Genomic DNA, 25,239 nt, shown 5'->3' with positions numbered 1-25,239 from the left:
TTGCATGACAAGGCTTGATTGGTCGCACCACCATTGTTTCCAAACTGAATACATAGAGAAGTCAGACCGGAGCGGTCAAGAGGTGGAAACTGGAGACAGTGGTGGGGCAACCCAAGAGGGAGGGGTTAAGCTAAAATGTATGTAAAATGACTATATAAACTGAGAGCTGGGAGGTGGAAAAGGAGATGCTCTGCAGACCACTCAGCTTTGTCCATTGTAATAAAGTCTATCTTAATTCTACAAAAACTCTGGTTCTTTGATCAGTATAAGGACGAATTTGCCACAACGATACCCAAGAGTTGACAAGTAGTCAAAAGAAGAGGATATAAGTATAAAGAATAAATGGCTACAGTGAAAAGTTTTCCTTTTGGAAGTAGATAATTATCTGCAGAATTATGCTTACATACTGCAGTGTAGGTAGCCCAACCCTACTTAATGATAACTAACCTTAGTGGATTTCAGTTTCTTCTCATACTGAAGTCTTTCACTCTCCATCTCGGTCACTCTGTACCTCAGCTCATTAATCTCCAGACCCATGTCCTAAGAGGGGAGAGAAAGACTGCATTACCCACAGTGCACTGGGGAAGGAGGGAAGCTGTATACATGCTTGTTAAATCAGAGATTTTCTCAGAAGTAAAAGGAGTCATAGAGCAACAGTCACCCTGATCGCTTGATAAACCAGTAAGATACAGTAAGATTGCTTGTTCCTCTGGGATCATGTGCTATGTAACATACGTTAAAGACGAACTGAAACATTTTAGTAAGTTAAGGTGATTTTGATAACCAAATGTGATAAAGTATGTTCCTACCCTTACTGAAAAACTCATTTATGTAAAAACTTTTGAAAATGGCCTCATCTGACTACTGCATGCCGCCATCTTGATAACATGTCATCAATGACATCACTTGAATGGTTCGTCTGAAAGGCAGCCCAGATTACAATGCATGTTAGTAGCCTCATTGAGAATGTCTTTATTTTTACAACAAAAAATATGAAAATAAGTGCTTTGTAAAATGGCATGAACGCTAAATTGACAAAAACATTTATACTGTGCAAGGTGGGCTATCATATCTAGCCAACTAGTTCAAAACCCCGGCAAGCTCTGCTATCATTGATGGATATTTTGCTAGCTAGTGACGTTAGCAGAACAGCTTGCTACAGCGCAGGATTTTACAATGGATTATGAATTTTACTATGGACATTGGCAGCATCATTTGGTAAATATCACAACTAGCTGCAATTGAATTAATAGGAGTAGACACTTAACATACCTACACGTCTGCAGCTAACTCTTTCAGAACAGACACTTAGCTAGCTAGCTAGCTTGCATTGACTGAAAACTAGTTTTTCTAGCCCATCAAGCTAGATAGCCTCTCCTAGGTTTGGCACATTTGAAGTCCCTCACTGCAAACCATATTGAATACTATTTTATGCATAGTGTACACAATCTGCCTGCAAATGTGACTATTATTGTGGTACTCTGTAGCTCAAATTGGTAGAGCATGGCACTTGTAACGCCAGGGTAGTGGGTTCGATCCCCGGGACCACCCATACGTAAGAATGTATGCGCACATGACTGTAAGTCGCTTTGGATAAAAGCGTCTGCTAAATGGCATATTATTATTTATTATTGTTGGCATTACCATGCAGTTAGCTAACTTACTAACCTTGTTTGCTGTTAGCTAGCTTGCTGGCTAACTTCGGCTAACACAATACGATCCGATGACCATGTCAAAACTACTGTAATGTTTAACACAGCTAGACCTTGTTGCTGAATGAACACAAAAACATGTGCAAGTGGGGTTTTGACTGGACTATACAGGCTTGATGATGCTAGCTACCTGCTTTGTTATTTTGGACATTTAGCTAGCTTACTAATGTTAATGTCGGGTAACAGTAGATCTGATGCCCCTGCCCATGTTAAAATCACTGTAATGTAGCCTACAGCTGAATGAGCTCAAAAACGAATGCAAGGGGATTTTTGACCGGACTATACAGGCTTGTTAACATGATTGTTAGTATTTTATTGTTTTTCCCATCTCAAAATTGGTAGTTTTAGCTTTTAGTTTATTCACTTCTTGATCAGTCTTAATTAAAATGCCATGAGTAAAGTAGGTGCGCGGATGCTCTACCATTACCATGACATTGTTTCAATATGGCTGCGGCCATATCTCTCTTAGCTTGTACTAGGCGCTCAAAAAAACATCTAATATGTTCTAAAAGCATTTTCATCACGTTCAACAAGTTTACCTAACATCGACATGTAAAACAATGTTGTAGGTTAATTGGAGAATTCCAGTTCCACTTTAAAACTTGGCCTTGGTTTTCATTTTATAAAAAAAAAGTATTTTGAACCCTGATGAAGGCAGCTTATTTGTCAAAACGTTAGTTTATTACATTTATTGCATCGGAGCCATTAGTGTGTGGCTTCTCCTTATTAAAGTAAATGGTTACTTTTTTTTTTTTTTTATCAAAAGAAGCCTATCCCGAGAACCATATTATAATTTTCTCCTACATTCTCCAAGGCCTACTACTGATCCCCATGGAGAACATATCGTGTTCTGGAGGGACTGCTTTCCAGGGACAGTAGAAATCCCAGAGCAGGTTTGGAGATGTGAGAGGAAAGTGCCTCTGGTGGGGAGTGCCTCTGTGCTCTGCTCTCCCAGATAGGCTGTGAAGTGGAACATAATGGACAGCAGCTCACTGTTCCAGTGGACTGGAAGAGAAGCTGTGCCATAACAACAATAACATGACATGTTTGAGAGCCGTCCAAGAATCCACCACAGTTCATTGGAGTCCAAATACACCCCCCCCCCCCAAACTTGCTCCAAACTTCCACGTAAACAAGATATGAACATCACCTTTTGTTCATTGTTTGCAACCATACAACCAGAGGAAAAATACTTCCAATTTCCTATTATTAAAACCCTGAAGCTTCACGTTCTTATAAGAGCAACTCATTCATACCTTCAAACAAAACACAATTACAGTGCGTCTGGCCATAGCAAGTCTGGCATTCCCTTGGAAGTGAATGGTCTCTTTTATTGCCCCAACACACACTGCGGCTTTGAGCACATGATGACGCAAGCCTTCCCTCCACCACACAGGTGTCAGGCAGCATGAAAGGGTAAGTGTGTGTGTGTGTATATGTGTGTGTGTCAGAAAGAGAGAGGGAGAGAGAAAGACCGTAAGAAGAATCAGTCCTTAAACAGAGGCCTCCCATCCCATACCTCACTGTCCCTGAGGTCAAAGTGTAGTCTGTCCTTCTCAAATGAGTTCAGCTTCAGTTTCAAGTTGGACACCTCAGCCATTAGGTCCAGTTTCTGAGTCTCTAGAGACGTTCTGCACAGGAGCTCCTGCGAAATCACAAAACACACTAAATATAAACACACACACAGCTTGGCTTGCTTGCTGGGTTTTGTTGTTCAGCAGTGTTGACGATATAACTTCAACAGAGACCCATTTTTCAGGGGCCGTTCTCATCCAAACTGACCTGTTGTAGCATCTCCTCAGTGGCGTTCAGTTTCTCCTGGTGTTCATCCAGACACATGTCCAAGTCCCTTATCTTCTCCCCCTGCGCCTCCACCTGGTCTGTCAACACACTCACCTGCACAGGAACACAAGGGTAACACTTTAAGTAACTCTTATACCTGTGTAGTTACGCTGGCATTACAATTGTAACATTAACATTATTATGGTGCATAGTGCTTTGTATTTGAAAAGTAATGGAGTTGATTGAGTTTTTGTTATTACACCAAGTTCATTATATAGCCCTGTCCCAGATCTGTTTGTGCTGTATAGCCAACTCCTATGGTGGTTGTCATGCCCAAACAATGTTGTGATTTGGCTTATAGCACAAACAGATCTGGGACCAGGCTACGTTCATTTCACTTCATTGCACTAAAAAGGCCACTTATAATTTGATCGAGGACAGTTCTTACTGAAGAATGTCACTGCAGACCCCATGGATCGTGTGTGACAGACCATCGATGCACGGATAGAGGGGTGCTGGAGACGTTCAGAACCTCCTAGATCAACTGACAGCGGCAGCCTAGACCAATCAATACGTGGTCCTCTGTAGCTCAGCTGGTAGAGCACGGCGCTTGTAACGCCAAGGTAGTGGGTTCGATCCCCGGGACCACCCATACACAAAAATGTATGCACGCATGACTGTAAGTCGCTTTGGATAAAAGCGTCTGCTAAATGGCATATTATTATTATTAATACTATTGTAACATAATTTAATGAGCCATTAATGCTGCCTGGGTAGGATAGCTACTAGCTACGGCATGTTGTTGTGTACTGTACAGTACCTGAAGCACCAGGGATTCCTTGTCACCCTCCAGTCGAGACAGTCTCTCCTGGTAGAGGTCACCACCCATGGAGATGTGGTGGCCATTGGACTGCAGGCAGGCATAGAGAAGACAACATGGAGAGTCAGTGAGAGAGTGACACATGGGATTGGTCTGTGAGTGTTAACATTCAGACTCCAATAGTCCCTAGTGACAGACTTAACATCAATGTTAATTAAGTTATGAGTAGCTGGCCAGCGTGGACGCAAGATGTGGTTTTGGGTTCTAAGATTAAGCCTCTACTACACTGGTAAGGCTGGTGACATCCTCAGTGCTTAACGTTGCACTATGCAGAAATCGCTGTGCCATTTCCTGGTTGCTAAAACTCTTAATAGTTTGCCTAATTTCAGATTATGTGACAAACAAAGCAAGTATAGTGTAGAGAATCATTGTACCATCTAAACCGCTATGAAATATATATTCCATAATGAAAAGTATTGTTGTTCCAGCTGAGTGAAGCTGGTGTACAAAACCGAAAGTAAAAGATGCAAAAACAAAACTTAAGAACGGGAAGCTCCTGAATGGCGCAGTGGTCTAAGGCACTGCATCGCAGTGCTAACTGTGCCACTAGAGATCCTGGTTCGAATCCAGGCTCTGTCGCAGCCGGCCGCGACCGGGAGACTCATGGGCGGCGCACAATTGGCGGGGAGGGAATGGCCGGCAGGGATGTAGCTCAGTTGATAGAGCATGGCGTTTGTGGGTTCGATTCCCACGGGGGGCCAGTATAAAAAAATATGTATTCACTAACTGTAAGTCGCTCTGGATAAGAGCGTCTGCTAAATGACTAAAATGTAAATAGCACATATCTATCATTTCTTAGACTTACTTTCAAGTAGAATGATAGCTTTGTAACTCACATTTCTATGTGAATTTGGTCGGGTCGCCCAAAAAGTGACATTTTGTTACTTTCATGTATCAAGATAAAGTCAGATAAACCTAAAGAGTGGTGTTGTGGCACCATTGGTCACGGAAGTATTTTCAAGGGTGAACAGGGCATATTTGAAGTACCTTGAACACGGACAATTATCGCACAACAATCGAACATGAGAGTCTTCAAGTGACAGCTAGCGTGATTGATGTTGCATTTTCCCTTTCCTTTGCCAACAACACCTTAAAATGGTCGAAGAGGGGACAATTTTCAGAGACTAGTATACACACAGAGAGTTACAGTGGGGAAAAAAAGTATTTAGTCAGCCACCAATTGTGCAAGTTCTCCCACTTAAAAAGATGAGAGAGGCCTGTAATTTTCATCATAGGTACACGTCAACTATGACAGACAATTGAGAGAAAAAAATCCAGAAAATCACATTGTAGGATTTTTAATGAATTTATTTGCAAATTATGGTGGAAAATAAGTATTTGGTCACCTACAAACAAGCAAGATTTCTGGCTCTCACAGACCTGTAACTTCTTCTTTAAGAGGCTCCTCTGTCCTCCACTCGTTACCTGTATTAATGGCACCTGTTTGAACTTGTTATCAGTATAAAAGACACCTGTCCACAACCTCAAACAGTCACACTCCAAACTCCACAATGGCCAAGACCAAAGAGCTGTCAAAGGACACCAGAAACAAAATTGTAGACTTGCACCAGGCTGGGAAGACTGAATCTGCAATAGGTAAGCAGCTTGGTTTGAAGAAATCAACTGTGGGAGCAATTATTAGGAAATGGAAGACATACAAGACCACTGATAATCTCCCTCAATCTGGGGCTCCACGCAAGATCTCACCCCGTGGGGTCAAAATGATCACAAGAACGGTGAGCAAAAATCCCAGAACCACACGGGGGGACCTAGTGAATGACCTGCAGAGAGCTGGGACCAAAGTAACAAAGCCTACCATCAGTAACACACTACGCCGCCAGGGACTCAAATCCTGCAGTGCGAGACGTGTCCCCCTGCTTAAGCCAGTACATGTCCAGGCCCGTCTGAAGTGCATTTGGATGATCCAGAAGAGGATTGGGAGAATGTCATATGGTCAGATGAAACCAAAATATAACTTTTTGGTAAAAACTCAACTCGTCATGTTTGGAGGACAAAGAATGCTGAGTTGCATCCAAAGAACACCATACCTACTGTGAAGCATGGGGGTGGAAACATCATGCTTTTGGGCTGTTTTTCTGCAAAGGGACCAGGACGACTGATCCGTGTAAAGGAAAGAATGAATGGGGCCATGTATCGTGAGATTTTGAGTGAAAACCTCCTTCCATCAGCAAGGGCATTGAAGATGAAACGTGGCTGGGTCTTTCAGCATGACAATGATCCCAAACACACCGCCCGGGCAACGAAGGAGTGGCTTCGTAAGAAGCATTTCAAGGTCCTGGAGTGGCCTAGCCAGTCTCCAGATCTCAACCCCATAGAAAATCTTTGGAGGGAGTTGAAAGTCTGTGTTGCCCAGCGACAGCCCCAAAACATCACTGCTCTAGAGGAGATCTGCATGGAGGAATGGGCCAAAATACCAGCAACAGTGTGTGAAAACCTTGTGAAGACTTACAGAAAACGTTTGACCTGTGTCATTGCCAACAAAGGGTATATAACAAAGTATTGAGAAACTTTTGTTATTGACCAAATACTTATTTTCCACCATCATTTGCCAATAAATTCATTAAAAATCCTACAATGTGATTTTCTGGAAAAAAAATTCTCATTTTGTCTGTCATAGTTGACGTGTACCTATGATGAAAATTACAGGCCTCTCTCATCTTTTTAAGTGGGAGAACTTGCACAATTGGTGGCTGACTAAATACTTTTTTTCCCCACTGTATAGGATTACACACAAGCGCAGGCATTTCCCTGGCCCAGAGCCCAAATCTCAGTGCTGTCTCTGCAACATGTTGTTGGTTCCCAATCCCAACATATCAGTGGGTTGTTTCTCACAGCGGTCTGTGACAACACCTGGGTTTTATCTCACATTTCCAGGGGAATACTAACTACATCATACAGTAAGAGTTCAGGGAGATATTTGCTTTGTACATTCAGAGACACTGTTCTTGGACAATGCAGCCTGATATTAGAGGTGTTTTTGAAACATTCAAAGTGAGGATAGGCTGAAGAACTGTGAGCAGGCTGATCATGTACCAGATGGGCTTCATCTAGTTTGTTTGAACCAAGACTGTTCAATAAACATTTTCACTGTAAATCAACTGCAAAACCGAATGGAATGGAGAGCACACACAGAGAGCAAAATGTATAGGCTTAATCGTTAATTTATTATTATTAGCCGGCACAAAGACCCAACATTTCGAACCAGTTGCCTTTTTTGTTAAGGGCATGCTGGCTGGTTTGCTGTACAGCGAGATCCTCTAGCAGTCCTATGGCACTTCAACCCCAACCAACATTGGCCCTCACCAATATTTAGAGGGTTTCTATATTGCTACTCTGCTACCAAACCTGACCAGGAAATGTCTGTGATAATGTATCCCCTCATACCATACCGTTCGTATCCTTTAAATAGCAGTAGAGCTCATCAAGATACCATCCCAGATTCCCCACGACAGTCTCAGACAGGTTTCTAACAGGTTGTCTGTAGTGACACAGGAGGGAATAACTCAGACGCCACAACAAAAGATGTCCACTGTGTGGTTATAACCTTTTCACACCCTAAATCAGGACACAGCAACAGCAGGCCTATATTTACACACACCATGACATGTCTGGACAAACACAAGCCGTAGCGCGACACCGCTGTGGAGACTGATGTGACAAGGGGGATGTCATCAGAGCTGAACATGAACTTTAACGGAATGTAACATTCGTCTCCCATGTCTGTGTACAGTACGTCTGTCTTTATGACATTCTCTTAGTCCTCTCCTTTTTAAAAATCTAATCACAGATGTGTGTGTCTCTCACATTAGGTGTGACAAGGGATTTCAAGTTAATATACATGGCTTATAGTAGGTGCTAGATATCAAAGTAAATGTTCTTTCACCAGCGAAACCAGGAAGACTGCAGTCCTCACAATGCGATACATTAACCCAAATTGACCCACTGAGATTATCATTATGATCATGAGTGGATACATCCGAAACAGCACCCTATTCCCTATATAGTGCACTACTTTTGACTGGTCTTACCACCAGGTGTCCTTGCTGCAGCCAGTCCACCAGGCTGTCTGCGGTGGCATCGGGGATCTGGCAGCGCAGGCCCTCCCTCTCCTCGGTGTCCATCAGCTCCAGCACGCCCCGGAGGTCCTCCAGCAGATGCAGCGCCCGCAAGCTGCCCATGAAGGGAGAGGTGGGTGACTGGCAGTCAAACAGGCCGTTGGAGTAGTCCATGGACTTGGAGCCTGGGGTGGGGGAGACACTCAATTAGACAGTTTCCATAGTTTAAAGATGGAGAAAGATGCTCTATTTGCAACTAGCCTCTCCATGAAAGAGGGACAATGGTTCAGTCATTCGTAAGGTCTACTGTAGGTTAATGGTATAAGCTAATCAATTGATTATTTGTGCCCAGTATCGATGTTATACCCACATAACAATGGGGAGTTTATTTTAGCCAAAGAAAGAGGAAATTCTGTGCAATCATTCTGCAGCGTATGGTACATATAATGGGTGAATGCCAGCCCTGCATTTCTAATCAATGCAGGAAGCACAGGCCAAACATCAATGAAGTGGAAAGTAACTCTTGGTTAGACCATTAAATCATGCTCCCTGTTACAGGAATTAGCCGACACGACAAGTGAGGAAATCTAGCTACTTAAAGCTAAAACGCTTTACACAAGACTCTACAGGAATACACAGCTACGGTAGACAGAGAGATCGAGAGAGAGAGGGAGAAAGAGAGAGAACTTGAATGAGGACAGTAGAAAGAGTTACATGGGAAACGTGGACTTCATGTGATCGGAAAGTTAACTGAAATGTCAGGCCTATAATTAACCCAATGCAGAAAAACAGGTCCTTGCTGACTCTGGGCATTAACATGACTGAAATGGGCTTCACATTCATTCCTATCAGCTACTAAATGTAACTGCTGCATGTTAAATTAATCTATGAAAACACAACCAAAGAAATGGGAAATGTCCACTTCCTGAAGAGAAACCTTTAGGGAATCAGCCTGACAACAGTTCTGGCCTGAAAACATGATAATCATCCAAAACAGTTAAAGGGAAACTTCACAGCTACACACTATTTGGGGTGTTTTTCCCAGTCTCCCTACATAAATCTGAGCGATGAGAGGTGTTTCAGACATAATTATGCACTATAGCGGTATTTTGTTTTCGCACAGGGAGAGTTCAACCAATGACATCATCGGTTGATTGAGCCTGCCATCTGATCTAAAAATGAATGGAGTCATGTTTTGTAGCAATTATTGTGGCCTTTGTGTTTCGCCTGATTGCACAATCACACTAGCAGGGAGTAGATATGGTGTACTTGTTCAATAGAGCCATTGGACTTTGCAACGATGTTCGAATATGCCAGGACATTGCAGGATATCTAGGTTGACTCATTTTCCCTGCCTTTGTAAATACTACAGCCTGACGGGAGCCCTACTTCCTTGTCCAATTGCGTTCCCACCCTCGAAGGCAGGCTTTTAAAAACGGGGGCAGTACTAGTTTCTACAGGTTCACGGGAGCAAGATAAATAATTGCGAGACCAGCAAGCAGCGACCGCTGCAGCCGCCCCCGCTCCTAATACTGGGGAGCCACTGTCAGAAACCGACTGGTGGGCCTATGCGGGTGCTGTCTAGCCATGCCGACAGAGGAGGAATGTCTGTGCTGCAACAAATTAGATCACGGACAGTTCTTACTGGAGAGGGTCACTGCAGACCCCATGGATCGTGTGTGTGTGACAGATCATCAAAGTTTCGACACACACATAGAGGGGTGCTGGCGGCAGCCTAGACCAACTGGACCAGGAGGGCAAATGACAAACTAGTTAGTTGTTTTGCAGTCGGTATCTAGCTAGAAATATAAGCCCTCTTTTTATACGAGGCAGGGTTGTTCAGTATAGTACAATTCAGCCGTAACAGGGCTTGCTAGTACCACTACAAGCCAAGCTAGTCAAGTATATCTAGCTAGCTTCGTTTGTATACCTAAAAGGTACTGTAGTCTAACGTTATAGCTAGCTAGCTAACTAGCCTAAGTGCATCTCGTTAGGAGCAAAACTGGAGAAATGTTTGATGAAGCGTAAAGTGATGACTTAGGCCTTATGACTCATATTAGTCTGAGTAACTATACCTGTGTGTTGTAGCTAGCTAGCTAACGTGTCTGAGATTTCTCATTATACATCATGCTGCTAAAGTAGGAAAACAGACAGAACACAACTACCCATGAATGTCTAATAGCGTTTTTGTCTCTCTCACACAGACAATACCGCTTGAATACAAAGAAGTTGATGACTCAAGAGATGTAAAAGGCCCCATAACAACAGTCTGCCCTTGTAGCAAAGTGACTCCGAACACCTCAATGCAACACCCAAACACACCATATGCCAGTATTCCCTTTGTAGAACTGTAGAATTTATTATAGGCGTTAGTAGTATATTTTTATTCTACTGTATATACATACATACATACATACACATATATATACACACACATACACATGTATAAATACATGTATACACACATTATATACACTACCGTTCAAAAGTTTAGGGTCACTTAGAAATGTCCTTGTTTTCCATGAAAAAATACATGAGTTTGAATAGGAAATATAGCAAAATGAATAGGAAATGTAGTCATAGAAATAATAATTGTGTCCTTCAAACTTTGCTTTCGTCAAAGAATCCTCCATTTGCAGCAATTACAGCCTTGCAGACCTTTGGCATTCTAGTTGTCAATTTGTTGAGGTGATCTGAAGAGATTTCACCCCATGCTTCCTGAAGCACCTCCCACAAGTTGGATTGGCTTGATGGGCACTTCTTATGTACCATACGGTCAAGCTGCTCCCACAACAGCTCAATAGGGTTGAGATCAGGTGACTGTGCTGGCCACTCCATTATAGACAGAATACCAGCTGACTGCTTCTTCCCTAAATAGTTATTGCATAGTTTGGAGCTGTGCTTTGGGTCATTGTCCTGTTGTAGGAGGAAATTGGCTCCAATCAAGCGCCGTCCACAGGGTATGGCATGGCGTTGCAAAATGGAGTGATAGCCTTCCTTCAAGATCCCTTTTACCCTGTACAAATATCCCACTTTACCACCACCAAAGCACCCTCAGACCATCACATTGCCTCCACCATGCTTGACAGATGGCATCAAGCTCTCCTCCAGCATCTTTTCATTTGGCCTGAAGTTAAAGCTTGGTCGCAAAAGGGTCTTCCAAATGGACAATGACCCCAAGCATACTTCCAAAGTTGTGGCAAAATGGCTTAAGTACAACAAAGTCAAGGTATTGGAGTGGCCATCACAAAGCCCTGACCTCAATCCTATAGAAAATTTGTGGGCAGAAATGAAAAAGCGTGTGCGAGCAAGGAGGCCTACAAACCTGACTCAGTTACACCAGCTCTGTCAGGAGGAATGCGCCAAAATTCACCCAACTTATTGTGGGAAGCTTGTGGAAGGCTACCCGAAACGTTTGACCAGTGGCGGCTGGCCGATAGAGGGCGCTAGGGCGCCCCCCCCCTTAAATAAAATTATTTTAAAAAATAAAAAATAAAAAAATAATAATAATAATAATAAAAACATCAGTATGTCAATATTTGTGTGTTTGAAATATGGAATGCACACAGTAATATGTGTAAGATATGATAGAAAATCATATTCGCAACCTTTCCTCTGCCTGTCAAACGCCTCGTCAGCTCTGGGCGATACAGAAAGTGCCCCGAGGAGGCGGGTCTACGTAGCAGTTAAGCCAATTGCTAATTTAAGATATGAATGTATGACATAAAATGTAGTCAATAAGCGATCTTAAATCGAATCCAAGAGAGCGATATTTTACCGCCCCAAGCTCGCCCCTGATAAAATAAGGACCGGGGTCCAGTGACGCCATTTTTACTAGACAACAATGGCGAACGCAAACGTTACTCCTCCAAGACCCAACCCAACTCGCTGAAATCTCTCCTCCAAGATCCGTTTGAGAGGAGAACTTTGTCAGTAGAAAGTTCGGGTGAAAGAGCTGGGCCCAGATCAACCTGACCTCTCATCAGATCAGACAGCAGGCGAGAAAGGGAGCAGCATATGCGCGCGGCTTCTCCGTAGCTGGTACACCAGGAAGGCTTGGCTAGCTGGGTGCACTGATGCTAATGCTTTATTTTGCTTTCCGTTGCTTTTTAAAACGACGGGTCAGATTCAGCATGGACAGGTACCGGAGTGAGGGATAGGAAGCACCGTCAGAGAAGGTAAAGAAACATGAGAACACCAGGGCACACATGGACAACTCTGTAAAGCTAGCTGTATTAGGAAGGGTGAACATTGCTACGCAGCTGGATGACGGCCACAGGATTGCGGTGAGGAAACACAATGAGGAGGTGGATAAAAACAGGCACATTCTATCCAAAATTATCGATAGTGTAGTTCTGTGGGGCTTTTGAGTTGGCCTTGCGCGGGCACGCGAGGAGACTGACTCCTCAGACAACCCCGGCATTTTCCGGGGCTTAGTGGATTTTGTTGCCTCCCTCCGACAGTGTGCTGGAGGAGCACCTGAAGACAGCTACCGTTTTTAAGGGCACGTCAAAGACCATAAAGAACGAGCTGTTGGACTGTATGCTGTCAATGCTTAAGGATTACATCCTGGAGGAAGTAAAGAGTGCTGATTTTATCGCCAGCACTCAAGCTGACAGACGACGATGCCTTTCCACCCACTGCCAGTTGGTGCTGTGTGTGAGTGATTATCATAGAGCCGTCACAATTATATTTGTTTTAGTATTTTAAAAGGAAAGAGAAGACACAATCAGACGTTGATAATAATGCAGGAAAGTACTACACAGTTTGTAATAATTATTCAGGTGTCCACCAGGTCAATTTCTAGAAGAGGCCTAGTTGTTATTGAATATTAACTTTATTGCTAAGTGAACAGCAGAACAAAATTATGTTGCATCCCTCTCACAAATGTAATAGAAAAAGGCTTTAAAACGTAATAACATCAGTTAATTATGTACATCACAGGTTAAAAGCAGTTACTAGACATAGTTTGTGTGTATATACACACTGTCTGTCTGTCTGTCTGTCTGTCTGTCTATATATATATATATAAGTCACTGGTTGTGTGTTGAGGGGGAATTACAGTGAGTTAAGAAGTCTGATTGCAAGTTATCAAATTAAACTTTATTTTTGGACCCAGGGCCTCAATTCCCTCTTTGTGTGGGGACAGCGCATCTGACGAGCAGCAACAGCCCATCAAGCGACGGAGGATGCTGGGACCAGGAGAACAACAGAGGTTGGCTATAGAGGTAAGTTGTGATGTAATTGTCAGTGTTTCCCACCTAGAACTTTTTTCAGGCCTGGTAGTATGTAGCCAAAACCCTGAACAATCAGCACCTTGGTAATCATATACTTGAGTTGGACATAGGCATGTGTCAGGCGGATCACTTGCATCAAAATAGCTTAATTGCAAATTAAAGCTGATGATGTATCTTTTACAGGTATGTGATACCATCCTGAGTCATGCCAAAGAGAGGTTCTCCTTCACCCAGCACCTCATCAGCGCAACACTATTGCACGGAGAGTTGTTCCCACAACACAGTGTGAAGTTCCCCGATACAGCGCTAAACAACCGTGGAGGCGTACCCCATGTTGAACAAGGCCAAGCTCAAAACCAAACTGTCCCTCATCTATGAGAACAGTGAGTTCAAGGCTTGTAGTGGTGCAGTCGCCCTGTACCAGTTCTTCATGGAGAACAACCTTCAGAGCACTTTCACAGAGACTGCCAGCCTCCTCAAGATCCTCATCACCACACCCATGACAACTGCTGAGTCAGAAAGGTGCTTCTCTACACTGAAAAGGATCAAGACCTTCCTGAGAAACAGCATGACACAGGATCGCCTGAACGCTCTGGCCATGCTCTCCATGGAGAAGAAACTTGTCAGGGACATTCCTGACTTTAATCAAAGGGTCATTGAGAGGTTTGCCACTCAGAAGGACAGACGGGCAAAATTCCTGTACAAATAAGACGACAGACACACACACACAGAGCAGCTCTGGCCGCATGTTTCTTTGTATATAGTTGACCTTAGCATAAAAAATCCAGTTATATATGGTACTCTAGAAAGTCTTAATAGTGTCTTTGCTAATATTACTGTATATATGTTGTTTTGTATCAATTAATTGTTGCAGTTCTGGAGCACATTAACAATTAGTCACATTTAGTATGATCATAAAATACTGTATGCTATTCTTCCAGTCAAAGGTTTGAGTTCATCCACTTGATATCCATTTCTATATTATACATCCTTTCATACAGTGTAAGATTTCCTATAAACTTTATAATAATTTCATGTTATTGTCCACTTTCCACTCTGTTCTGACAGCATGCCTGTTGCGTTGCCTGTTTACTACCAATGGTGAAAAGTTCACTTTAAATGCAAATGAAAGGCTTGGGTTTGTGTAATATGTTTTTGTGTAAGAATGCCTCAACTTTTTAATATTGGCATTAAATAATTACTGAATGTTTCACTGAGCACTGCTGTCCTGCAGTTTGTGTTAAAATATATCGCGATGGTTACAGAAAAAAAAGTATGGCACAGCCCCACCGAGAATATTTTTCACCAGCCGCCACTGCGTTTGACCCAAGTTAAACAATTTAAAGGCAATGCTACCAAATACTAATTGAGTGTATGTAAACGTCTGACCCACTGGGAATGTGATGAAAGAAATAAAAGCTGAAATAAATAGTTCTCTCTACTATTATTCTGACATTTCACAAAAAAACTCAGGTTTTCACAAAAATAAAAGTTGTGATCCTAACTGACCTAAGACAGGGAATTTTTACTAGGATTAAATGTCAGGAATTGTGAAAACCTGAGTTTAAATGTATTTGGCTAAGGTGTATGTAAACTTCCGACTTCAACTGTATGTATGTGTATTGTATGTGTATTAACAGGTGTGCCTTCTTAAATGTCAAATTTGAGCTAGTTTATCCAAATACATTTCATGAATATCACAATGAATTGATCCAGAGGTTGAAGTCAACACTTATTGGTTTCTGATGCAGCTAGAATGATTTAATCACTTGTCAGTACACTTGTAAAACATTATATTATATTATATTATATTATATAAAACATTTTATCAAACAACATTATATACATATTGTATGTACAAGAGCTAGCGATATAGCACAATGAAGTTGTGAGCAAACTAGGCATTCTATACGGATGTTGTGTTGATTGAATGTCACAGGCAAGTTCCAGAATGTTCTTCAGCTGGTTAGCCTCATCTTGTGTTGGGTAACGGCAGCTGGTTTAGCAGGCTTTGGCGATGTTGTCAGGGATGTTGGGTTTGGGGAGCTGTGACTCTGGCTCCTTGTAGACAACCGTCTGGTCCTTTCTGCACTCCAGAGCCAGTTGGATAAGCTTCTCCCTGAAGTGGTGGGTTATGGACTCGAACACTGATGTTTATGACAGTTTGATGTTTATGACACTGATGTTTATGACAGTTTGCGATGGAACACAGAATTCAGAATTGATTGGCGAGCTACTCATATGTGGGCTACGTGTTGGAGACCCCTGGTCTCCAGGCTCTGTACTACTAAAGCTGGTGTCAAGGTCATCGTCATCAGCAGCAGCAGGATTAGTCTGTAGGACACACATTAGTCAGTGATTAGCCAATATTAATACTCTGTCCCCATCAATACACACTCAAACAAGGTACTATACCCACTCCTGTCAATAGATCATGCATACTAATCTCCACATACACCCCCAACATACACCAGTCACCGACACCATCCCCTCCTTACTAATACTTCTGCTTCACTCCAATTTAGACTTCAAGCCTTGCATGAACTGTCAACTCCATAATGCAGAGAGAAAGAAAACTACAGTAGAAGTTGTAGCCTACCTGTAAACACATGTTTATGCCTAGCTCCAGTACATGTACTTGCTCATGGAGTCATGGAAAGATTTAGTAAAGGTGACTTACACTAGTTACTGGTGCTGAGCTTTAAGTTGATGCCGCTGCTGATGTTGATGGGATCAGACTCTAAATAGAACACATAGTCACGTTAGCCTCTGCGATAGTTAGCTAGCTAGCTAACGGTTAGATACGGTCCGGTAGGCTGTAGCTAACGTTAGCTTGCAAAGTTACAAATGACATCACCTGATAGCAGCTGGCTAATTACATTGATTTGGAATGTCTGGCCAGTGTATTATGAAAGCTAGCCAGCTAGATTTTGTTTTAGATCAACCACTGTAGTTCGCTAGCTAGCTAGTTAGCTAGGTAACATTAGCTACGTTACCTCAGCTCAACTTATTTTCTGCTGCACTGATGTTGGCTGATCGGATGACTTACTCATTGAAGTGAAGGGGGAAAATCTATGAATAGTATCACTTTTCAACTTTGGACAACCTGGCAACCCCATCAGTTGAGACTTCAGGTCTGTTTATAAATCCTCTGGCTGAAAGTGCTGGCTACAAACACGTACACTTTGATATTTCTCCACGGGAGTATTCACATCAACTGGATCCACCTCCACCGGGGTGGTACCACGTCCTTAAATCACTATGAAGTCTGGATATTGTGGTTTGTTTACAACCAGGAAATGTATATGACCCATTTCTACCGGTGAGATGCAGAAACGCTCGTATTTGCGTGTAGTGATTAGGACTGTTGCGGTGACCGTATTACCGCCAGACCGGCGGTCACTAGTCATGAAGACAGTCAAATTCCACATTACCATTTAGTCACGGTAATTAGGCTTCTCCAAGCTCTGATGCTGCTGCTGGTCATTAGTAGCCTACCAAACTTGCTTTATGATGGCAGCCATGTTTGTTTATGTTTGACAAGCGAAAACTGCCTAATCTCAGAATGACATTCACTAGATGCCAAGTCAAAGATGGCTGCGCCCATTGCCTGAAAAATATGAACTTAGTTTGGCCACTTTTCAGCATATTACAAATCTTCTACAGTGGGGAAAAAAGTATTTAGCCAGCCACCAATTGTGCAAGTTCTCCCACTTAAAAAGATGAGGCCTGCAATTTTCATCATAGGTACACGTCAACTATGACAGACAAATTGAGAATTTTTTTTACAGAAAATCACATTGTAGGATTTTTTATGAATTTATTTGCAAATAATGGTGGAAAATAAGTATTTGGTCACCTACAAAAAAGCAAGATTTCTGGCTCTCACAGACCTGTAACTTCTTCTTTAAGAGGCTCCTCTGTCCTCCACTCGTTACCTGTATTAATGGCACCTGTTTGAACTTGTTATCAGTATAAAAGACACCTGTCCACAACCTCAAACAGTCACACTCCAAACTCCACTATGGCCAAGACCAAAGAGCTGTCAAAGGAACAAAATTGTAGACCTGCACTAGGCTGGGAAGACTGAATCTGCAATAGGTAAGCAGCTTGGTTTGAAGAAATCAACTGTGGGAGCAATTATTAGGAAATGGAAGACATACAAGACCACTGATAATCTCCCTCGATCTGGGGCTCCACGCAAGATCTCACCCCGTGGGGTCAAAATGATCACAAGAACGGTGAGCAAAAATCCCAGAACCACACGGGGGGACCTAGTGAATGACCTGCAGAGAGCTGGGACCAAAGTAACAAAGCCTACCATCAGTAACACACTACGCCGCCAGGGACTCAAATCCTGCAATGCCAGACGTGTCCCCATGCTTAAGCTAGTACATGTCCAGGCCCGTCTGAAGTTTGCTAGAGTGCATTTGGATGATCCAGAAGAGGATTGGGAGAATGTCATATGGTCAGATGAAACCAAAATATAACTTTTTTGGTAAAAACTCAACTCGGTCGTGTTTGGAGGACAAAGAATGCTGAGTTGCATCCAAAGAATACCATACCTACTGTGAAGCATGGGGGTGGAAACATCATGCTTTGGGGCTGTTTTTCTGCAAAGGGACCAGGACGACTGATCCGTGTAAAGGAAAGAATGAATGGGGCCATGTATCGTGAGATTTTGAGTGAAAACCTCCTTCCATCAGCAAGGGCATTGAAGATGAAACGTGGCTGGGTCTTTCAGCATGATAATGATCCCAAACACACCGCCCGGGCAACGAAGGAGTGGCTTCGTAAGAAGCATTTCAAGGTCCTGGAGTGGCCTAGCCAGCCAGATCTCAACCCCATAGAAAATCTTTGGAGGGAGTTGAAAGTCTGTGTTGCCCAGCGACAGCCCCAAAACATCACTGCTCTAGAGCTCTGCAAGGAGGAATGGGCCAAAATACCAGCAACAGTGTGTGAAAACCTTGTGAAGACTTACAGAAAACGTTTGACCTGTGTCATTGCCAACAAAGGGTATATAACAAAGTATTGAGAAACTTTTGTTATTGACCAAATACTTATTTTCCACCATAATTTGCAAATACATTTTTGATTTTCTGGAGAAAAAAAATCTCATTTTGTCTGTCATAGTTGACGTGTACCTATGATAAATTACAGGCCTCTCTCATCTTTTTAAGTGGGAGAACTTGCACAATTGGTGGCTGACTAAATACTTTTTTCCCCCACTGTATATACAAGAACCGGAACACATGACAAGTTATTTTGTGGGGGATTTTAAGTCCATAGGGGGTTGAAATGGGAAAAGGTATCGTGGGGGGATATGATGCAGGAAATATTACTATGATGGGTGATTTATCTATAAAATGGGGGAAAAAACACATGAGAAGTGTATAAGCTAAATAAAAATAGACCCCTGGAAAGGGGGGTCTGAGCTAGCAACCCTGAGTAACGATAGATACAATCTAAGTCAGTTGAGTGAACCATCCCTTCACCTTGTTTTGTTATAACATCTTTGATCTGATAGACATTTACAGTGGGGAGAACAAGTATTTGATACACTGCTGATTTTGCAGGTTCTTACTTACAAAGCATGTAGAGGTCTGTAATTTTTATCATAGGTACATTTCAACTGTGAGAGACGGAATCTAAAACAAAAATCCAGAAAATCACATTGTATGATTTTTAAGTAATTAATTTGCATTTTATTGCATGACATAAGTATATGATACATCAGAAAAGCAGAACTTAATTTTTGGTAGAGAAACCTTTGTTTGCAATTACAGAGATCATACGTTTCCTGTAGGTCTTGACCAGGTTTGCACACACTGCAGCAGGGATTTTGTCCCACTCCTCCATACAGACCTTCTCCAGATCCTTCAGGTTTTGGGGCTGTCGCTGGGCAATACGGACTTTCAGCTCCCTCCAAAGATGATCTATTGGGTTCAGGTCTGGAGACTGGCTAGGCCACTCCAGGACCTTGAGATGCTTCTTACGGAGCCATTCCTTAGTTGCCCTGGCTGTGTGTTTCGGGTCGTTGTCATGCTGGAAGATCCAGCCACGACCCATCTTCAATGCTCTTACTGAGGGAAGGAGGTTGTTGGCCAAGATCTCGCGATACATGGCCCCATCCATCCTCCCCTCAATATGGTGCAGTCATCCTGTCCCCTTTTCAGAAAAGCATCCCCAAAGAATGATGTTTCCACCTCCATGCTTCACGGTTGGGATGGTGTTCTTGGGGTTGTACTCATCCTTCTTCTTCCTCCAAACACGGCGAGTGGAGTTTAGACCAAAAAGCTCTATTTTTGTCTCATCAGACCACATGACCTCCTCCCATTCCTCCTCTGGATCATCCAGATGGTCATTGGCAAACTTCAGAAGGGCCTGGACATGTGCTGGCTTGAGCAGGGGGACCTGCAGGATTTTAATCCATGACGGCGTAGTGTGTTACTAATGGTTTTCTTTGAGACTGTGGTCCCAGCTCTCTTCAGGTCAATGACCAGGTCCTGCCGTGTAGTTCTGGGCAGATCCCTCACCTTCCTCATGATCATTGATGCCCCACGAGGTGAGATCTTGCATGGAGCCCCAGACCGAGGGTGATTGACCGTCATCTTGAACTTTTTCAATTTTCTAATAATTGCGCCAACAGTTGTTGCCTTCTCACCAAGCTGCTTGCCTAATGTCCTGTAGCCCATCCCAGCCTTGTGCAGGTCTACAATTTTATCCCTGATGTCCTTACACAGCTCTCTGGTCTTGGCCATTGTGGAGAGGTTGGAGTCTGTTTGATTGAGTGTGTGGACAGGTGTCTTTTATACAGGTAACAAGTTCAAACAGGTGCAGTTAATACAGGTAATGAGTGGAGAACAGGAGGGCTTCTTAAAGAAAAACGAACAGGTCTGTGAGAGCCGGAATTCTTACTGGTTGGTAGGTGATCAAATACTTATGTCATGCAATAAAATGCAAATTAATTACTTAAAAATCATACAATGTGATTTTCTGGATTTTTGTTTTACATTCCGTCTCTCACAGTTGAAGTGTACCTATGATACAAATTACAGATCTCTACATGCTTTGTAAGTAGGAAAACCTGCAAAATCGGCAGTGTATCAAATACTTGTTCTCCCCCACTGTACGTGACAACCAGAATGCATTGTATGATGTCAACAAACATGGCGCCACACATAGCTGGCATTTAGCTTAGCATTAGCTCATCATAAATCACTACAAACTTTCAAAAAGTATTTTACACACATCATGTCTATTACAATCTATGCAAGAATGCATGATTTGTCACCAGTACCTGAAAACATGTGAATAAGTCAGTAAATACATTATGCTCCATACATACATATGGTGTGATACAGTAGAAACGACGACACGATATACAGAAATTATAATGATAACGTAATAAGGCACTTACTTTGATAGGAATGCCAAAGGTATTATTAGTAAGGAAAATAACAAAGGCAATGCGGGTGCCAGCAGGAAAATGTGCCAGGGGGAAAAAGTATTGTTGAAGAGAGAAGTTTGTCTGGCTCAGTAAAGCCTCAAACATAAATTGTGAAATGGGCTTCTATGTGTTAATGAGGAGCTGGAACACACTTCAATTCAAACTGTTATTAGAAAATACAAATGGTTAGAAATTAATTTTCAATTGACAAGTTGAAACATAGCCTATAGATAATAAGCAGGCAGCGTGCCTTGGCTTGAGGGCAGTGTGGGTTAACTGTCCTGTTGCTTAACAATCACATTATGGAACAGTGTATTCTGACATCACGCTCATTAAAAAAAAAAAACTCACACTGGAGGCGACCGTTACAGATATTTGGAACTCACGTGTAAAAAGGTTAATTTATCAGTCTGACAATGTTCTTCCTCATGTTGAAATATGTGTTGTAGAACTACATTGGTTTGGCCAGGTATGACCAACAAGCCATAAGTGAGCATTGAGACGCATATTTTACTGTAAATTAATAACCGTATTTATCAAGCTTCTCAGCGAAGGAGTGCTGATCTAGAGAGGATCAGGTCCCCCCCTGTCCATATAATCTTATTCATGATGATCTAAAAAGGTAAAACATTCCTGAATCAGCACTCCTACTCTGAGACTCTTTGTGAATACAGTCCCAAGTCTTACTATCCAATTCTGATAGTGTGGCGCCAGTGAATGTGATGTTGAGAGATCAGTTCTTCCTCATGTCAATGCGACAGAGATCCTTACCTGCTATTATCCCATCCATCTGCTCCAAGGCTGCTGCCAACATGTCACTGGCATCAGACATCATCTTCAACACTTAGTGGGCACCCTGGGAGAGAAAAAGAAAGGACAATGAACCATTAAGGCTTTAATATGCTTCGGGTCGGCTTGGCGAACAGAACGAGTGTGCTAGCATACTCCCTTAAAAATACCTTCATTGACATTTTTGAAAAAGCGGCAATAATACTGTTTGTTCATCTTGAGACTTCTTCAAAATAGTCAGAATTCGTCTAAGATAACATTTAATGACAATTTCTTGAGTTGACGTTTTTGAGGAGATCTTAGTCATGCAATTTTACATTTGACTACAATATATACAAAAGTACGTGGACACCCCTTCAAATAAGTGGATTCGGCTATTTCAGCCACACCCGTTCCTGACAGGTGTATAAAATTGAGCAAAGCTATGCAATCTCCATAGACAAAGATTGGCAGTACATTTACATTTACATTTTAGAATGGCCTTACTGAAGAACTCAGTGACCACCTTTTCAACAAGTCAGTTCGTCAAATTTCTCACTCCCGAGTTCCAAACTGCCTCTGGAAGCAATGTCAGCACAATAACTGTTTGTCGGGAGCTTCATGAAATGGGTTTCCATGGCCGAGCAACCGCACACAAGCCTAAGATCACCATGCGCAATAGCAAGCGTCGGCTGGATTGGTGTAAAGCTCGCCGCCATTGGACTCTGGAGCAGTGGAAACGCGTTCTCTGGAGTGATGAATCACGCTTCACCTTCTGGCAGTCCGACGGACGAATCTGGGCTTGGTGGATGCCAGGAGAACGCTACATGCCCCAATGCACAGTGCCAGCTGTAAAGTTTGGTGGAGGAGGAATAATGGTCTGGGGCTGTTATTCATGGTTCGGGCTAGGCCCCTTAGTTCCAGCGAAGGGAAATCTTAACACTACAGCATACAATGACATACTGGACGATTCTGTGCTTCCAACTTTGTGGCAACAGTTTGGGGAAGGCCATTTCCTGTTTCAGCATGACAATGACCCCGTGCACAAAATGGTTTGTCGAGATCGGTGTGGAAGAACTTGACCCCATCGAATACCTTTCGGATGAATTGGTACGCCGACTGCGAGCCAGGCCTAATTGCCAAACATCAGTGCCGACCTCAATAATGCTTGTGGCTGAATGGAAGCAAGTCCCCGCAGCAATGTTTCAAGACAGCCTTCCCAGAAGAGTGGAGGCTGTTAAAGCATCAAAGGGCAACCAACTCCATATTAATGCCCATAATTTTGGAATGAGACGTTCGACGAGCGGGTGTCCACATACACTACATGACTAAAAGTATGTTTGGTGCAGTATTTCTCAAGCGAAAAAATTTGCATGAAAACGAGTCGTCTATCAATAAATGACAAATACTTCATTGAAGAATCCCTACTGTTGACCAACGACTGACGAAGGGGTGTAGACGTCGGCTCCGAACTTCAGCTTGCCTCAAGAAAAAAAAGAAAGTGTGCACGAACTGCAGAAGAAAACCTTGCCGAAGACCAAAACGTCACAGAATGTCATTATATGTGCACGAAATGTTTCGGATGTGAAGCATGTGGACGCCTTTAGGATACATATAATTAGGGATAGGCATTTTTCCTGACCCACTAGGGTTAGGTAATACATGCCACCATTTACTTACATTGCAGTGAGTGCATAAATGTTTTGCATTTGTGTGATCCCTGTGGGAATAGAACCCATGACCGTGGCATTGCTAGTGTCATGCTCTTATCAACTGAGCTGTGATCAGAAAAAACTGCTGGTCATAAGTATAGGCTCGTAGGCCTACTTACACCTACTTACTTTAAAAATGAAATCTCTACATCACTAGAGCAAGAGCATTTAAATAGATTTTGAAGTATTTTATAGCAAAAGTAAAAAATAATGTAATGAAATGAAAACAAACCCTGGGGAAGCTAAGCTAGAGTCTAAAAGGGTAGGAAGTGAGTAGAGGAAAACCCTGCATTAAAATGTGTGACTGTTTCTTATCAACAGTCGGCTCAGTGTTTCACAGGAAAATCTCATTACTGGCTTGCTGACACAAAAGCCATTCTATGAGATCACGAAGAGACAGAATATGCAAGGACACAGCCAAAACCTAGCCAAGAAACCTAGCTGGACATAGCCTTGCAAGAAGAATACAATAAGAACTTAAACTATTCCTCTTGGTCAAACATGCCTACTGACAATATAGCCTGTCATGAAATGACATGGTTGGGTATAATAGTTTACACTAAGCAGACATTAACTGTCTGGAATAAAGTCTTGAGGGGACAAAAAGATGTAAGTGCAGACTTGCAGTTAATAATGGCATGTCATGGCGGAGACATGACAAATGGAGCATCATCAAGTTAGAGAAAGGTCATCCATAGCTAGTCTGCATCTCACATGGAATTTTCTCCACAACACAGGGCTCTACAGTGCGACCGTTTTACTCGCATATGTGCCAAAATATTTTGCTGTGCGACCTGGAATTTTAATTTAGGAGCACCAGTGCGCCAAGAAATATGAAGGAGTCTAGCTTTATTACCTAAATCATTTTTCATTGTGCTCCAAATGTTCTTTGTGAGCACCTACATTTTTCAACTTAGGCCCACAAGTGCTCTTGCAAAAAAAGTTCAGCCAATGGTTCAATTATTTGAATTACATTTTGTTCTGTTATTTTCTGTGAGCTGCACAGTTTCTCTAGAAATAAATCAGATCAAGCCCGAAATGTGCAATGTGAAGTGGGTTGTAGTTTCCAACAGGCCAATATTCTACATAGTTTAGCACAGAAAACATGGTAATTAAGTACAATGACCATAATCCATTGAATGCCTACTTGTCTAGTCTGTGTGGAGCAGACACGGAGGGGGAGTGAAGAGACAGAAGAACGCACGATTGAGAGGGATAGAAATCGTGATTCTTTTGTAATAATCGAAACAGAACCGACCTCAAAATGCACCAATCGCTCAGCACCACAATAAATACATTCATGATTGTGGTGTATTCCTGATATGCCCATTGCCAACAAGTATACACATAAGTGTAGGCTATACTGTTAGAGAGTTAGGCAAGGAAGAGAAGACGTGTAGTGTTGTGAGAAGCACTCCAGGTTGAATTAGACTGCATATAATAACAAATCAGTAATAGGGAGTTTTTTTTCAACGGGTGCGCATGTTTAAGAATCATAATTAATCAAAAAGGAAACGAAAACTCGCACACTGTTTTGGCTGGAGCAAGACCCTCACATAAGGAGGATTTAACACAATTTGTAAGTGTCGTGAGGCAACATCAAAAGTACCCCCTTTTCTCCC

The 25,239-nt window shown here is 42.5% G+C and overlaps 1 protein-coding gene across 11 annotated transcripts in view; it reads right to left on the bottom strand.

Moving 5' to 3' along the window:
- Positions 1-25,239, bottom strand: part of LOC121576993 (liprin-beta-1) — an 86,215-nt gene that overhangs the window by 40,611 nt on the left and 20,365 nt on the right. For 10 of the 11 annotated variants that reach the window (XM_041890652.2, XM_041890653.2, XM_041890657.2 and 7 more), the window contains exons 2-7: positions 21,909-21,993; positions 8,424-8,635; positions 4,315-4,404; positions 3,495-3,608; positions 3,232-3,357; positions 448-540 (exon numbers count right to left, since the gene is read on the bottom strand). In XM_041890652.2, coding sequence (XP_041746586.1) covers positions 448-540; positions 3,232-3,357; positions 3,495-3,608; positions 4,315-4,404; positions 8,424-8,635; positions 21,909-21,972 — 699 coding nt within the window. In that variant the 5' untranslated portion in view covers positions 21,973-21,993. Of the gene's footprint in view, positions 1-447; positions 541-3,231; positions 3,358-3,494; positions 3,609-4,314; positions 4,405-8,423; positions 8,636-15,585; positions 16,022-16,367; positions 16,428-21,908; positions 21,994-25,239 lie in introns of those variants that run through there. The other variant, XM_041890656.2, reaches the window with a different exon arrangement.

This window comes from Coregonus clupeaformis, chromosome 11 (genome assembly GCF_020615455.1).
Source record: "Coregonus clupeaformis isolate EN_2021a chromosome 11, ASM2061545v1, whole genome shotgun sequence".
Classification (NCBI taxonomy): Eukaryota; Metazoa; Chordata; class Actinopteri; order Salmoniformes; family Salmonidae; genus Coregonus; species Coregonus clupeaformis.
The sequence above is the reverse complement of the archived record's forward strand: the minus strand, read 5'-3'. Positions and strand labels throughout refer to the sequence as shown.